This window comes from Pteronotus mesoamericanus, unplaced genomic scaffold (genome assembly GCF_021234165.1).
Source record: "Pteronotus mesoamericanus isolate MK-2021 breed Mesoamerican mustached bat unplaced genomic scaffold, CSHL_Meso_final contig_591, whole genome shotgun sequence".
NCBI classification, from domain to species: Eukaryota; Metazoa; Chordata; class Mammalia; order Chiroptera; family Mormoopidae; genus Pteronotus; species Pteronotus mesoamericanus.
The window spans coordinates 356117-373643 of NW_026555208.1; the positions used below are offsets into that span (position 1 = coordinate 356117).

The 17527-nt window shown below is 33.5% G+C and overlaps 1 protein-coding gene across 1 annotated transcript; it reads left to right on the top strand.

The window, feature by feature from the left end:
* The first annotated feature begins 12573 nt into the window (after nt 1-12573).
* On the top strand, nt 12574-13524 carry LOC129076481 (olfactory receptor 52A1-like). The gene has a single exon (XM_054580641.1). It carries the CDS (start codon nt 12574-12576, stop codon nt 13522-13524), a length of 951 nt encoding a protein of 316 aa, XP_054436616.1.
* The last annotated feature ends 4003 nt before the right edge of the window (nt 13525-17527 follow it).

A 17527-nucleotide genomic window follows, 5' to 3' on the forward strand; every position in this document is an offset into this window, starting at 1 on the left:
GATGATTTTTCCTTTGATGTTTGCTAGTACTTCTGAAAACAGAGTCACTATATCAAGATGATCACAACCAGATGCTAAAAAATGTAGAGATTTTGTTCAGAAGGGCCATTACTGATGTGTTGTTAAAAAAACAATTCAAATTCATAATATGGAGTATTTAAAGTCACTAGAACCAGATTAATAACATTAGTAATAATATGCCAAATTATTGTTCTTAGAAATATAGGAAGATAATTCTTATACCATTTCATATTATTTCAGTATCTAAAAGTCATTTTGTCTTTTCGTTTCCAGTAAAAGATTCTATCTGTAGTCATACTTGTACTTAAATCAATGCATATTTATTGAATAGTTATTAAACTTCTCCTTTAAGCTCTAATAGAGTACTCTCATTTGAGTGAATTTTCCGTAGCTGGAAGTGATCAAAGCAGAGGTCTTGTAAAAATTTCAAGGAGTTATTTAAAAGAAACTTAAGTGGAAAATAGAAATAAGTGGTCCCTGTTCCTCTCTGTCTGGACATGATATTGAAGGGTTTGGCATAGCTTTTGAAATAGGATTAAGTCAATAAATATCTTCAGACTTTTATTTGTCTCTCTGCATACTTGAGTAATCTGACAAAATAATCTGGTTTCTTTTTTCCTATTATTTCTTTCAACCATGTTCTCTTCAAGTAGGCACATATTATTTTCTTTTCAACCAACCACTTTATATTGTTAAGGATAATGTATTTCTTAACATTAACCCTATCACTACCTTCTCATCCTTATTTTTTTAAACTTTGATAATTTCACTGTGCAGATAAATCCTAACTGTGCTCCTTCATTTCTTGATCTACATTCTAAATCATGTATAACAATTTATTTATTCATTGGATTGGTAAACTGACCTAATGATGTCTGAAAAATCAGTTACTGACTAAAACAGATTTCTTCCCTTACTTCTTCCAATGAACAGTCAAATCTCCATGGCAGAGATTCCCTGGGATAAATTATTATAGGAGCATTAAGCGGGGAGTTGAAGGGTTAATAAAAGGGGATCTCTTAAGTCATTGCAAATGCTTCAGGTGTAGAGAAAACCTTGGTTACTAATTTCCTGTTTTTCCCATTTCCCATGAACTCAGCACTTGGTATTTAGGTAGTACTAACATTAGCTCTTAAGGATAATCTACTTTCCATTTCTCAAAATAATCATTATAAATATAATAGGTACTAATAAGAACTTACAGAGAGTTAATGCTACATATTCTTTCTAGAACCATGCCAAAACACTTTCTCCAAATATCATTAACTGAGGAAATATTTTCTAGGTTTTTTTACATTTATATTTCCAAACTCTATCAGAATGAAAAACTCTTGAACAATGCAAAGATGGTTCTTTTATCTTTTAGCTTTAAATAATTAATTATACTTTAATCAAGTAACTTATGAGGCGAAAACTTACCCCAAATGGGAGGGAAGGATGCATTATGTAGAACTGATTTAGGCAATCAAATTAAGTTTAGTCAAGGAAAGCTTTCTTGAATCAATAGCACTTAGGTTGGAATGTGAAGAATATATGACTTTAGCCCATGGAATTTGAATATAGATGAACAGTTATCGATATAGTTATACCTTATGTATCTCTGTCTATCATCTTCTACACACACATACATACACATAAACATCAGGAAAGAAAATTATGATATAATGAATTAAAATCTAATATAATTGGAATTCAAAGATAACAAAGAAATCCAAGTAAGATGAAATTCTATACTTAAAGAAAGGTTCCCCACATATTCATGTGAAATCACATAACCACATTAGGTTAGAAAACTTTGTAACCTAATCTCCAGATTAGAGGCTGTCACTCATTAGGTGATCAGTGAGTATATGTTGACAGAATAAACACCATACAGAGCACTGTGAGAACAGAACTATAATGTGAATACACATACATACACTAGTTTCCAAAACATGCATGATATAATCTCTGTAATACCATCTCCCTAGGAATGCCAACCTGTAGCTGAGTCCAAACATCATGAAGTATCCATATTTTTGTTCCTTAATAGGTTCACACAAGATAAAATGTGGTCAAAATGAGATATAATCTTTATTTCTATAATATCCTTAAATAATATCTTTGTTTCCTAGAATCTAAATTTTTATTCATTTAATCCGTAAAGAATGAGAAATGTGCATTTCCTCTGTTTCAAAAGATTGTATCTGCTCCCTTGAATCTAGGTGATTTGTAAAAAAAAAAAAATGTTGTTTGAAGGAGTTCCACATCCTTTAAAATTTTCCTTAGAACACACAGACTTTCTCTACCTCACCAGCTTCATAAAAACCTTAATTAGCTCACAGAGAAACTGATTCAGAGCAAAGAAGCAACCTAAAAATGGAACTTCTATATGTGGCAACTTCCACGTAGCAATCTCAGAGGGTAAACAGGAATTACACCCAACACAGACAGGTTCTTATGAATCATTAGGAGAAGGGGCAGTATTTGGATTGCTGGTAATTAACTATCTTCCTAGTTTCAAGGATAGTAATTTACCTGTGCATTCCCATAGGTTTATAGCTAAAGATATAGCCATCCCTCACTATTTTGATGTAATTATCAGTCAGTAAAGAGTACCAGCCCTAAAGGGAACTGAAAAGACACAGAAGGCATTTTTTCCCTTAAATACATCAACTGCATTCCAATATTGGCGTATTATGTCCCCCCAACTTGGGACATAAACCTTGCAGGTCAGAAAAGAATTAAATGATAAAGTGTTGGGGGGAAAGTAAAAAACTCTATATCTGGCAAAACTACCCTTCAAAAATAAGGAAAAATAAGATATTCTCAGCTAAACAAAAGCTAAAGGAGTTTTTCACCACTAGATCTGCTCTACAAGAAACGCTATAAGGAATTTTTTATGTTGATATTAAAGGGAGCTAGAGAGTAACTCAAACCTACACAAAATGATAAAGTTCTTCAGTAAAGAGAAATATATACACATGTACAAAACCCAGCATCATCATAATTTTCATTCATGATGCCACTTCTAATTTTCCTACACTCTTTGAAAGACCAAAGCACAAGCATAATTATAACTCTATATGAATGGGGACACAATATATAAAGGTGTAATTTGTCACAGTAATGAAGTGTGGGGAGGGTGCTCTAAAGAAGTGGAGCTTTTGAATGTGATTGAAGTTAAGCTGCTGTCAGTTTTTTTTAAATTTACTGATTTTTAGAGAGGAAGAGAGAAAGAGACAGAAAGAGAGAGAGAGATCAATTTATTATTTCATTCTATTGATGCATTCATTGGCTGCTACTTGTATGCTCCCTGACTAGGGATCAAACCTGCAAACTTGTCATTTTGGGAGGACACTCAACCCAACTGAGCTGCTCGTCCAGGGCCAGCTTTAAATATATTGTTATAAAACTAGGATAGTAAATGCAACCCTTGTGCCAACCACAAAGGAAATATAAAATATGGCCAAAAGGAAATGACAAGAACTTAGAAAGTGTCATTACAAAAATCAGCTAAATACAAAGGAATGAAATATGGGAGAAAATGAAGAGCAAAAAAGTTATAAGACATACAGAAAATAAATCACAAAAATAGCAAAAGCAAATCCTTCCCTATGAATAACTACTTTGAATGTAAATGTTTTTAAATTCTCTGGTCAAATCAATAGAGTTGTAGAATGAATAAAACACCAGGATGTTTCAGACAAGCGAGAACCTGGGAGTTGACACTCTGCCCTAACAACAATAAAATGTCGAACCAACTAAAAACAAACAACTCTTCTTATGTCTGTAAGATAAGAGAGGTCACAGGGCAATCTGCTACTCCCAATACTGAAGAAACCAATAAGTGAAGGCAGAAAATCACAATTTACCAGAACAAAAATTTAAATGGGAAACAGTGTCAGGACAGCAAAGTGAACTGTAATTAATTAACTGCTGGAGGGTTAGTTAAGCAAGCCTGAGAGATAAACTCTAGGGGGATCCAGTCAATGCTGGGTTCTACAATTTTGTGAGTTTTGCCTCCAGGAGCTCACCATGTCCTCTCAGTGATATCACAGAAAAATCCCCTTATGCTTTTGGTATGGTGAAGGAAAGATAAACCATTTTAGGAAATGCCAGAGCATTCTATTCTTCTTAACAAGGTCTCCCCTCAGGAAAAATTATTTAACGGGACATTTACCTGCTAGATTTCATGATGGTCTAACTGACCTGGGGGAAGAAAAATAATTCTAGCTGAAAGAAAACAGAAGAAAGGAATAAAACAAATTAAAGCAGAACTCAAAAAATTGAAAACAAGGAAGCAATGGAGAAAAATAAAAATTACAAAGACTGTATCATGAATAATATGCTAACGAGACTGCTTTAAGTTAAATAAAAAGAGTCTATGAATACCCAGTTCCTTTCCCAGATGCCAATACTTGATATTACCAATATTTTTTAATACGTATTAATCTGCTTGTGATAATGATGTTATTTTAATTGTTCCTTTATTATTTGTTGAAACTAAATCTGTTTTTTATATTTCTTGCCTATTTCTATTATTTTAAAAAAGTTTTAAATGACTTTTTGGTATTCTTTATCCATTGTTTGATTAAGTGTTTGTAGAATTTTTTCCCTAAAAAAACCCAAAAAACAAACCATTAACCCTTTTTTAGATGTGTGGCAAATACTTTCCTATTCTATTACTTGTCCTTTAACTTTTCTTATATGTATATTACTGTGCAGTCTTAAATGTTTAATATACTCATATTGCCAATATTTTACTTTATAGCTTCTGTGTTTGAATATTTTATTTCAGGATAAGAAAAATATTAGTTTCTATTTTCTCTTAAAACTTCTTAGATTTTACACATTGATTTTTAACTCACCTGAATATTTCTTTTATAATATGTGACCAGGGCTCTATATTTGTTTTATTTTAAGTAATAGTGGTCCATGCACCTTATGTGTTGAATAAGCCTTATTTTACCCATTGATTTGAAATATCAACTTAATCAAATATTACATTGTTAGACAGATACATACATTTGTCTCTAGAAGGCTCATTATATTTCATTGATCAACTTGATTATTTCTGTGCTGGTGTCATGTTGGTTTAATTGCTGAGACTTTGTAATGGTTTTAAATTTTTTAATATTTTATAATTAACTTTAACATTTAAAAAGATAAATAAAATCAATCTGCATTTAAGAAAGAAAGAGAGAGATGGAACTCCTATCTTTTGTGACAACATGAATGAAACTGGAGAATATTATGCTAAGTGAAATAAGCCAGTTGATGAAAGACAGATACCATATGATCTCACCTATAAGTAGAATCTATTCAACAGAATAAACTAACAAACAAAATAAACCACAGGCACGGAAACATGGAGCAGACTGAAAGTGATCAGAGGGGATGGGTAAAGAGGACAATGGTGGAAAGAAGGGGAAGGGACTAGACAAAAACATGTATGAATGACCCATGGACACGGACAACAGAGGTGGAATTGACTGGGAGTGGGGGGTGGGGTGGGTGGGTGGAGGGGGTAAAGGGGGAAAAATTGAGACAACTGTAATAAAATAAACATGATTTATAAATTAAAAATATGAAATAATGTTTCAATGTATGACAATTAATCAATGCAATACACCACAATAGCAGACTTAAAGGATAAAATAAAAATGCACATGATCATTTCAATTGATTAAGAAAAAAAGATTTTTACAATTTAAAATATTTTCATAATAAAAACACTGAAAAAACTAGAAATAGAGAAGACTACCTCAGTGTATAAAAGCTGGGGAAAACTCACAGAAAACCTCATGCACACAGGTGAAAAAAAAATCAGTTTTTCCTCTTGGCTCAAGACAAAGACAAAGATATTCATATTTACAATTTCTATTCAACATATTACTGGAAGTCCTAGCCAGATCAGTTGACATGGAAAAGAAATAAAAGGATTCCAAGTTGGAAAGGAAGAAGTAAAAGCATCCCTTCTAAGATGACATGATCTTATATGTAGAAAACCCTGAAGGTTCCCCTCAAAATAATCAGAAATAATAAAATTCAATATTGATGCAGGATATAAAATCGATGCAAACATTTTTTGTAGTTTTATATACTAATAATGAAAGTTCAAAAAAAATTAAGAAAATAATTCAATTTATAGTAAAGAAGTTATCCAAGTAATGTAATAGAGTAGATGGTGATAACAATTTGTAGATAGCATAAAAAAGAATAAAGTATTTAGGAATAAACTTTTTTAAAAAAAGATTTCACTTATTTTTAGAGAGAGGGGGAGGGAAGAAGAAAGAGAAGGATAGAAACATCAATGTGTGGTTGCCTCTCGCGCCCCTTATTGGGGATCTATCCTTCAACCCAGGCATGTTGATTCCCTGACTGGGAATTGAACCAGTGATCCTTTGGTTTGCAGACCACTGAGCCACACCAGCCAGGGCAAATAATTTTGGAATAAACTTAATTAAACAAGGAAGCAAAAGGTTTGCACACTAAAATTTATAAAACTTTGCTAAAATAAAGAAGACACCAGTAAATGAGAAGACATCCCATATGTATGGACTGGAAGAGTTGATATTGATAAGGTTTCTATATCACCCTTCTCTAAGGAAGACATGCAAATAGCATATCTTTTTATGTTCAACATCTCCAATTATTAGGTAAAAAGAAATAAAATCACAATGTGTCACATCCATTGCAAGTACCTAATATGATGGTTGTTATATAATGGATGGTTAGTATGTAGTTGATAAATAAGTTAATTAATCCTGTATTTAAAGAATGTCAATAAACTGTATTTTAAAGAAATACATGTCTGATTTGCCAAGATTGTTGTAAATATTTCTAATCAATTTGAGTCTGAGTGTCTCCCTACAGATTGCTTAACTATATGAAAAATTCAGAAATATTGTAAGATGGAGCAATGCTATTTTAGTAGTTTTCTTTGACATCACTGTCAAGATTTATCATTGAAATTAGTGGATTTCTCATAACTAGAAAAGATCTTGCAGAGAGAAGACCAGCCAGAAAAGCTCTAGAAAGGAATAATTATTTTGTTTTAATTGAAATATAACTCATACACACTATAAAATGCATATTTTGTAGCTTTATACTTAAGTATTTTTCTTTTCTGATCTATTAAAGATAATCTTTAAAAATTCATTTTCAATTGTTCATTGATATTGTAAGGAAATATAATTAATTTTTTTTACATTGATCTGTTTTCATGGTATCTTGATGAAAATCATTAGTTCTAGGAGGATTTTGTAGAACATTTGATATTTTCCACATAGATAGTTATATTATCAGGTTCTTTGAAGGTATTATTGACAAATCAAATTATGAGATATTTAAAGTGTACAATATGATGATTTAATATATGAATACATTGTGAAAAAATTTCCCCCACTGAGTTAATTAACACATCTATCATTTCACATATTTATCTTTTTTTGTGAGAATATTTAAGTTTTATACTCTTAGCTTTTTCAGTTATACAGTACAGTGTTATCAACTTAAATGTAATAAACACATTATCAAATATTATATTATTATTTGACACACTAGGCCCTACTCCTGAGGGTAAAGAATAAAAATGTAAGCTTCCTAACATAATTTTACAAGCAGTTAATGATACCCTATGACAAAGAAATGTGTTACATAAACTTTGTAATAAGAATGCAGCTTCAGATTTGATACATTTGAAATATTCTCCAAATTTCTATAAAGCTTATTGCCTGGAGATGTTAAGTAAATTACTCTGATATTAGAGTTTCCTAAGTAGTCACTGAAAAATTTCATAAACATTACCAACAGAGGTGGTGAAAAGTAGTGTCAAATTGGAATAAGGATGAAAATGATAAATTCTCAAATTGCCCTAGGCAACAAGAAAAGCCTGCAGTATTTTTCTTGATGCTAAAGATATAAAAATTTTATCTTTTTGTTTTTTGAAAATGTAAAGTGCTCTAATGGTTTCAAACAATTTTATTCGTGGTAATAGCTGTAGTAATAATAATAGTAAAAATTCTTGTAACCATAAGTCCCTATGTATTAATATACAATTATATAAAATAGTAATATTATATTTACAAAGATAAATATCTTTTGTTTCCTTAAGCTATAATTCTGGCCAAAGGCCAGAAAGTAGACTAAATTACTGTCTTCCTTCATTTTAGTCTACAAATTTTCATTTCTCTGATTTTCTTTCCCTACACTCCAATTGATTTCAGATTCTTCTTGCTCTTAAATGACCCATGGTTTGAGATTTCCTTTTTCTTTCTTGGAAACAACTCATGATTGACTGAGTGCTTTCTGGCCATCTGCCTTCCAGCAAGGGACACCTTTCTCCTACAAAAGTGGGCTCAGTTTCAGCCCAGTAATGACCTCTCTAGGGCAAGGTTTGAAAATTGCACTGGGATCAGATAAGATTCTAAGGTCAAGAAAAGCAACAGCTGAACAGGTGATGACACTTAGTAGCTAATACCTTTTCAAATCCAAAGCCTGGCAGAAAAGGGCTCATTTGTCTACTGATTTTACATTCTAGCCAGCTGTTTTTCTAGGTGAGTTTCTTCTCCATAAATTTGGATCTGTGTATTGCTCAGAATTTCTAATTGCAACAAATTTTAACTGAAGCGGAAAGGATAGTGAATCAGAGTCTTGATCCTGTATCTTTTCAGTAACAAACTTTTCTTTAGTATGTCACCGTTTTTTCTTTTATTCACGTTTATCAATAATAAGACAGATAAATTACACTCATTTAGAGATAGAAGAGATGCAAGGATAATCTACTACTATTTAGTAATTACATATGGAGAAAACTTAGAACTGACACGTCCCAGTTAATTAGCATGACAAGATGAAAATAAGGTTTTCAGCTTCCTCTTCTAAGGTTTACCTGCAAAGTAGTTCTAGCATTGCTTGGTTTATTAAAAATAGGAGATAGTCTTGTGATTTAGAAAGAGTATGTGCGTGTGTTTGCAATTTGAGCAGGACAGCTTGAAATATGTGGAAAGAATGTCAAAGATAGAAGCACCTTTTTACTTTAAGAGCTTTGGTATCTGGTCTTGTTATCATTGTAATTACAGATAATATCCTGTCCCCTGAAATATAGGCTATTCTTTATGGAAGCATTAAAACCTCATATTTTCATATCTTGTTTGTAACACTTTACCCTACTTCCATTTAAGATATCTTTTTATTCCTTTCTCTTTCATACAGAGAATGAAATGTATGCTCATGCTGTCTTAGAAGATATTTTTATTATTTTATTTTGCCTATTCAATCTTAGAAGCTATTTTTAATATAAACACTTTTAGAAAACTGCTTTTCTTCTCCATATGCTTTCCGTATACCTAGTAAGACTTTAAAGGAGGATATGATTATTTCTCAGTTGAAGTGGCCAAATCAACTTAAATAAGTGAAATATAGACCCCATCAAGGTCTTCACATCATTGGAAAGTCATTTCATTTGCCTACATGAATGTCCAATCTTATGGATCAAATTGAGGAAGGTTATCCTGCTCCAGAAAATTTATCATCTCATGGGTTTCTAATCTTTTCTTCAGAAAGTATTCTCATTTTCGTATGCTTGTTTTAGACATCCTTAATAGGCAATATGTCTTTCTCTTCACAGAAATTCCCTACAAGTTCTAACAAACACTTGCTACCAAACATTGAGTGCTTACTTTCTTCCATACTTTGTACTGAGTTTTTCATTTGTAAACTTATTTAGCCCTCCCAATAATTCAATGAGTTAAGTGATATTATTACATTCGTTTATAGTTAGGTAAACCTAAGAAACTTGGACAAGTTTCCATGTGAGGTAAATACATAGATGATATTATATTTCAAAATTTCTATCCCATGATTTTAAATATGTTTTCTTTTTGTTTGTTTTGTTTTAAGAGATGATGAGTCAGATGAAGCCACAAGAAGACAGAGGAAAGGCTCAGGAAAACAAAGGTTATTATGCCAACAGGTCCTGGAGACTTGAGGCACAGCAGGCCTTACAAGATCAAATGAAAAAAAACAATCACCAAGGTGATAGGAGGATGAGGCTGGGGTGTGAGCGTGTGAGACAGTAGGAAGAGATGGCGGTGGGGGAGCTTAGGTGGTTAAGTCAAGGCCTTTACTAGGGTTTCCACAGTAAATGCAAGACAGGGAAGGGTGAACAATTTAGAACTGAATAGTCTGAATAATTTCAGTGGACTTTGGGTATATGCATGACCTCTACTAGCCTAGTACCTAGACCCAGTACAATTAAGGCAGGGGAAGATTGCCTCCTGGAGGGCATAGGACAGACAAAGGCCTATGGATTGTTTAGTTTGCATATCAAAGGAATCCTCCCCGCTGGGCCTTTTGCTATGTTTAAGAGTTGGCTAGCTCAGACAGGGAGGGGCAGTCTCTCCCCAGAAAGAAAGGTTTTTTAAGATGTCAAAAATTATAATACAGAAGTAATTACATACATATATAGATATATGTATACATATATCTATATATATACATATAGATATATACACATATATAATATAATATATGTTCCTAGAAAATATTATATATTTTATATTATGTATGTAAATACATATCTACATATATAATATGCAGTCATTAATATACAGGGTCTGGCACTAATAATGCCACTTTTTTATTACAAAATCATAAGCATGTAATACTGTAATATAATATCACACTCAAGCACAACGTATGCCATTTCAGTTGAAATGTTCAAATTAAAACTATAAATTATTACACCCATATTGTTACCCTACCAATCACACTCAAGCAGGCATTTCTTCTGCCAGACCCTGTATTATATATAATACACAAACAATGCTTACACAGAAGAAAAGTAATTTGATAAATTCATTATCACCTATATCTGTTTACTTGGAGCTATATTTTACTTTTATCCTTATATGGTCAGACAATTTATAAATAATTTTGTAGGCTATAGTGTCTTTTATACATCAAAGCTATTTCTTTGCTTATGTCACACTAACAAGATATATCTATGTTTATCACAATCACGTCCAGGGAATCACTTTCCTAACCTTATTTTATATGGGCAACAAAGAGAATTTCTTATCACATAATTTCTAATCGTTTTACTCTATATCTTTTTATTGCCTTAGACATAGTCTACTGATGAATGTAACTACTGAAACTCATATAACAAGATCTCCTTCTCTTAACTATTAAAGTATTTTATTACATTGTGGATTTTCAAGTTAAATCCCTGTTTATATTCCTACTGACTGTGAACTTGTCTCTTTTTCTATAATTTTACAGTGGTAATCTCTCTAGTTTCCTTTTAAAGAAAAATATATAATATCTCATTTATAGTGTTATTCCTTATTCAATGTATTTGGATTTGACAGAAGCATAAGGAAGACAAAGAAAACTTTCAAAAGATGTTAAGCATGTAAATTGGTTAATGAAAAAGAAAAAAGAGAGCATGTAATGTTATCTTAAGCTTTAGTGAGCAGATTTCTAAAGAAAAAGAGTTGGACAATTATTAAAATATCAGCAGTTTATGGTGGGAGTGAAGTGAAACAATATAAGAAATATCAGAATTTATTTTTACTTTCAAATGGCAACAGTAAAACAAAAGAAAGCACTTAGGTTAAGTTAAACTCCATTATAAATAATAGATAGGCCCACAGCCCAACCTGCTTTTTTGTATCTAAAACACATTAATATCATCAAAATATTTAAGTTACAAAGTTTAGCCAAAAGGCCAGTTTGTGTAGGTTACAATTCTACCTTAATTGATTGTGACTTTTAACTCAGCTGACTTTCTAGCTTCTCAACTTTCTGTCTCCTTTAAGATCTGTGAAGATTTATATCACCTTCTACCCCATTCTATTACACATCCACTTTCCTAATAGGCTAGAATTATCTTAGTACACTAAGTATACTTCTCCACTACTGATAAAAAACAACTCTTCCACATCACTTCCAAGAACTTGGATAAAGGGCCTGCACATAGGCAACTCAACCCATATTTGCTGAAAGAACAGACCTCTCTCCACCGAGTCAATTTGTTAGATTTGTGGGGAGGTATTTTACTTCCTCTAGTAAAGAAAATGGAAAGAATGGGAAAGTCAGCCACTCTCTGGGGATTCTGAGCTTTAAAAAAAATGAATGAGGCAATGAAATTAAGGATCCAGTCTATAATTTCAAGTGTCACAGGTAAATTTTGCCTAATATGAAATGTGTCTGGAGTTTGGAGATACAGACAAAAAAGTTAATCTCCTCTGTGACATTATCTGAGAACACTTCAAAGGCTAGCAAGGTCAATGTTGCTATAATTTCAATTTCTACAATTTCTAGGCAATAAAAACTGAATTTATCTTTCTCATTCACAAATACCCACATTGGCTAGAAAATATATCCATAAATTCTACTATGATACTGACTTAAATTAAGTCCCAAAGATTCAGTCATGTGGCCACATTTTCATCATGCTTTTCAGGCCCTTCTTTCCTCCTATCCATATATATATATATATATATATTTTTTTTTTCTGCATAGGTAATAGAATCAGTGGTGAGGAAAGGATTTACCAACCTGATGGAATCTACCAACATGTCATATCTGAACCCAAAGACAGTGATCCTGATTGGGATCCCCGGACTACAGCATGTGCAGTTTTGGATTGGATTTCCCTTTCTTGGTGTATGCCTGGTGGCTCTGCTGGGGAACATTTTCTTGTTAATCATCATCCCTACAGAACGTAGTCTTCACCAACCCATGTACATCTTCCTGGCAGTGCTGGCAGCTACTGACCTAGGTCTCTGTGTAGCCATTGCTCCAAAGATGTTGGCCATCTTCTGGTTTGGCTCTTGTTCCATGGCTTTTGATGCCTGCCTCACCCAGCTCTTCTTCATTCATGCCTTGCAGGGTATGGAATCTGGCATCCTGTTGGCCATGGCCTTTGACCGCTATGTTGCCATCTGTGATCCTTTGAGACACATGTCCATCCTCACACCTTTCTTTTTAGTTCTGATGATTCTGATGCTGGCAATCCGAGCAACAGTGCTTGTTGGGATTTTACCCATTCTCCTTAAACGACTACAACTTTTCCGCTCTGTGGCTATTGTCCATTCCTACTGTGAGCACATGGCTGTGGTCAAGCTTGCTGCAGAAGATGTCCATATTAACAAGTCATATGGGCTCTTTGTAGCTTTTGCAATTCTGGGTTTTGACATGATCTTTGTCTTCATCTCTTATATTCTAATTCTGCAGGCTGTTTTTTGTCTTCCCCATAAGGAGGCTCGGCTTAAAGCACTCAGCACCTGTACTGCCCATATTCTTGTCTTCCTGGAGTTTTATATCCTTGCCTTTTTTTCCTTCTTCAGCCACCGTTTTGGACATGTGTCACCCCACATCCACATCCTATCATCTACCATCTATCTTCTTGTGCCCCCTGCACTGAACCCCATTGTCTATGGTGTGAAGACCAAAGAGATCCGCAGGAGGGTCAAACAGATTTGTATTCTGAAGCCTGACACACCGAAGTGATCCAAAAATATTGTAATATGACATAGGAAATATATGCATTTATCTGTTTAAGATGGAAACTCCTTGTACCATGTCTATTCTGGTGAGGTTTTAATATTATAATGCTCTTCCTTAAATCACCTACATTCCCAAAACAAGAGCACTCAGAATATGAGATAAACTTTAGTGAAAAATATGTATGTAAATCACAAATTCTTATTAACCTCAATCTCTCCCTTTCTTCTTTTATTTCTTCTTACAATCTTGATATGAGAATTAATAATATAATTTTGTACTACTATAATTGGTGCTTAAGAAAAGTACCCTTCTTTCTTTTTTATGGGGAAAACTTTGTGCGTCATCTACAAACTAAACATATTTTTGCTTTTTTTCTGAATTGAAAGTGAATATATTTACTAAAAAAACTTATAATTCTTACCATTATTAAAATAGAATTTGAAGGCTTTGGCTACTGGCTCTTCAAGTACGAGAAGTATATGCTAGACAGACTACATTTTTGTGACCACCAAATTTTATGTATTTCAAGAATTGATGATAAAATGGTAAAATTCACTATTGCTAAAAACTATATGGAAATTCACTGCTCCTAAAATAAAAATGTGTTTGTGTGAATAAAAATCTATCAGTGAAGATTTTTCATATAGTGAATGAGTAATCCTCTATAAGGGTAACATTCTTCACATGGCAGATGAGGTTTAAAGAACATCATAGCAACTATAAGTCCAACTGGCTGGATTGAGTCAGGGCTATCAGCAACCATTGTCCACAACAAATAAATTTGCATTAACTATAAATAAAGACACTATCCATTCATAGCATATAGAGTACAAAGATGTCACATTCCAAAAGATGTTATTATTGGCAAGTGCCAACTGTGGCTATAATTATTTTTAGTAGGTAGAAATGTGAACTGATGAATGAGTGTTTGTTGGAGTATTTAATGAGTGAAAGTAAGTATTTCTTTCCTCTATATGGTTTACCACTCCTAAGGTTGCCCAACCCATCTTTCTTTTCTTTCTTTATTTTTTTTTTTTTCCTGGAATAGTACCTGGAGTGGATTGAGAATCTTTTCACTGTGGAGCAGGGGCCAGAAGGTAAGCCAACTGCTTGAGTTACGGGAGAAAACCGCTGTCATGCAGAATAAGGCTCACGTGTTGTCTTGGAAAGGAAGGGATGTGTCCTAGCTCCATGGATTCCTATACATCTATCATACATAAGCAAGGCACTTTGGCTATGTTGGAATTTCCAGAGGGGAAAAAAAAACTAATTCACAAAACTGAGAGAGGACCATATATGTATATAAGAACTAATCTGGGGAGCACTGTGGTGAATAATGATAGAGATGTTTGGAAACAATGTAGAACCTAGAGAGGATATAGAAACTGAAAAATCATTTATGATGAAAGTGAAAGAAAGCTTAATGTGGCAAATTGTATATTCTAAGCATGGCTATAAGTGTATCTTCCATGTGTGATCTTGCCCCACCCTCATGAAAAATGAATTTTTTTCTCCCTGGCTGGGTAGCTCATTTGGCTAGAATATCCCGATATGCCCAGGTACCAAGGCTGTGTGTTTGATCCCTGGTCAAGGCACATACAAGAATCAACCAACAAATGCTTAAATAAGTAAGACAACAAATTGACGTCTCTCTCTCTTTCTCTCTCTCAAATCAGTAAAAGTAAAAAATTAAAAAATGAATGATTCTATACCTTTCAATAAGTTTGAGACCCTGCACCTGCTATGAATACAACAGAAGTCAATCTGTGCTAGTTCCTGTAGAGTCCTTAACTGATATTGTACCTTTTCTTATTTTCATGCCATCATGTAAGAACCCCCTGGGTTCTATTGTGATGGAACAGGAGTCAGTGTGGAAGAGGACTGAGGTGTCTGATATCTGAGTGAAAAAGAGGCCTTCTTCCTGGACCTGGATTCCTGTTCTAAACACTATCTGCAACTGTTTGAGGGACTCCAAGTGAGAACTTCACAGCTGAGTCCAAGCAATCAACTGAACCTTGAGGAAAAAGAAATCATAAACTACTGTTGAAAGCCACTAAGTTTGGGGCATTGTATTACACAATAATAATTACACATGGGGGGAAAATGGTGTCAAGTGTTGAATTCTGCAGTAACAAAAGCCTGAAACATGCAGCATTGGCTTTGGGTGGATGGACAGAAGCTTAAAGTATGCCAATATTGAAGAAGGTTTTAAATAGAGTGACAAAATTGTTATGTACCAGAGAATAAAGGGATCTGTGCTTTGTAATGGTGGAACAATTGACAAAATTGTTGCCCTTTTTCACACAGAAAATTTATATATCTCCAATGAACCTGTAGGTTTGATAAATGGAATTTCCAGGGAAGGTTGAAAGTACCACATAAAATAAACATATATAGGAAAAGATGAGTCAAAGAAGTATTTAACTTTCAAGTAGGCCTCAGGGAAACCATAAAGGCTTCTGGTATTTCTGAGTTTGAACACAAAACTGTTTCTTATTCACTTTTTCTTTTAGACATTAAACACTGGCCTCTGGGGGAAAATGATGCATTTTTAAGATACTATATTATTCAAAAGAACTACCAGGTTAGACTGAAAAGGATAGTGACAGATAACGAAAAGAATCATTGCAATCCCCAACCTATTAGCTTAGATGAAGTGAAATGTGAGCCATTTAAAAAAAATAAATGATGACTCAAAGTATAGAGCCTAAATCTTAAAGGATAAAACCAAGAACAATGGAGGAAAAAAGAATTATTCTTATGGAGCTAAATAGGACTCTAAATCAAGAAACTGGCAATATGTGCCTTAAATTTCAGTATGCTATGAACCAATAAGTGCATGTTCCATTTTTCTCCCTCTCTGAGATAGATTGTTTCTGCAGTTATCTTATTGCTGTATTAACATTGTATGTTGGCAATGTAAGAAGCAAATGACTTATCTCCTCCATTAATATATGTTCAGAGAAAGAGAAACCATATTCCAAGAACAATACTTAAAGAACCACACTTATCAAGGTTTGGGTATAATTTAGATGATGAGATTTTGGATGAATGCCAAAATGGAATGACACCTGAAAGTTTGGAGCAGGCATGAATGTATGGTGTGTATGAGGGAAAGTATGCTGGACTATCTTTGCCAAAGACGAATATGACAATATCTTCTAAACATCATGTTCTTTGGCAATGCAACCACCAGGAGTCTATTTCTCATCCCCTTGAATTTGGTCAGATTCTACGACTGCTTTGTACAACAGAATACAATAGAAGTGATGCTGTGTAAGTCTTGTATATAAACCCTATCTAGCCTAGCAGCTTCTGCTTTTTATATTTTGAGGCCCTAAAACACCAGGCAAGAAACCCAGGCTAATTTAAAGGGACAGAGCCTAGGGGAGGAGTAGTTAAACACCAGGCTTGTCAGTGAAGAAGCCATATTGGATGACTTCCATCCTTATGAACCTTCTGAGAATCCAGCTGCAGCCCCTTTTTTTCATGCAATCATGTGAGAACATAAAGTAAGAACATTAAATTAAGCCCAGTCAACTCAAAACTCAAAATTTTGGTTTTCTGTGATGTAGCAAAAATTATTCATAATAATTAAGAAGGGGGATTGTAGTTGAGGAAACACACTGCCCAATTGAAGGTGAAAGAACATATCCTACATAATATTCAGAAGTGGAGCTGAGATTTCACTATGAAAGGATCTTCAATGGAGAAGAATGTTGGCCAGTCAAACAACATGCTTCATTTCTCCATCCCTCCCACTGTCTGCCATTTCTCTACCTCCTTTCTTTCCTCCCTCTCATCTTTAATTTGTTTCTTTTATTTTTACCACATAGGCTGAATGTATTAAGTTCATGCATTCTTTTATATTCACTTGCTTCATTCAGAGACGTTATTTGAAATGGGCTTTGACCTATTCAGCACATGTTTATTAAACTTATATCACGTACTATTGAAATTCTAGATATAATGAAAACAAGTATAAACCAAACATTTGTTAACATTT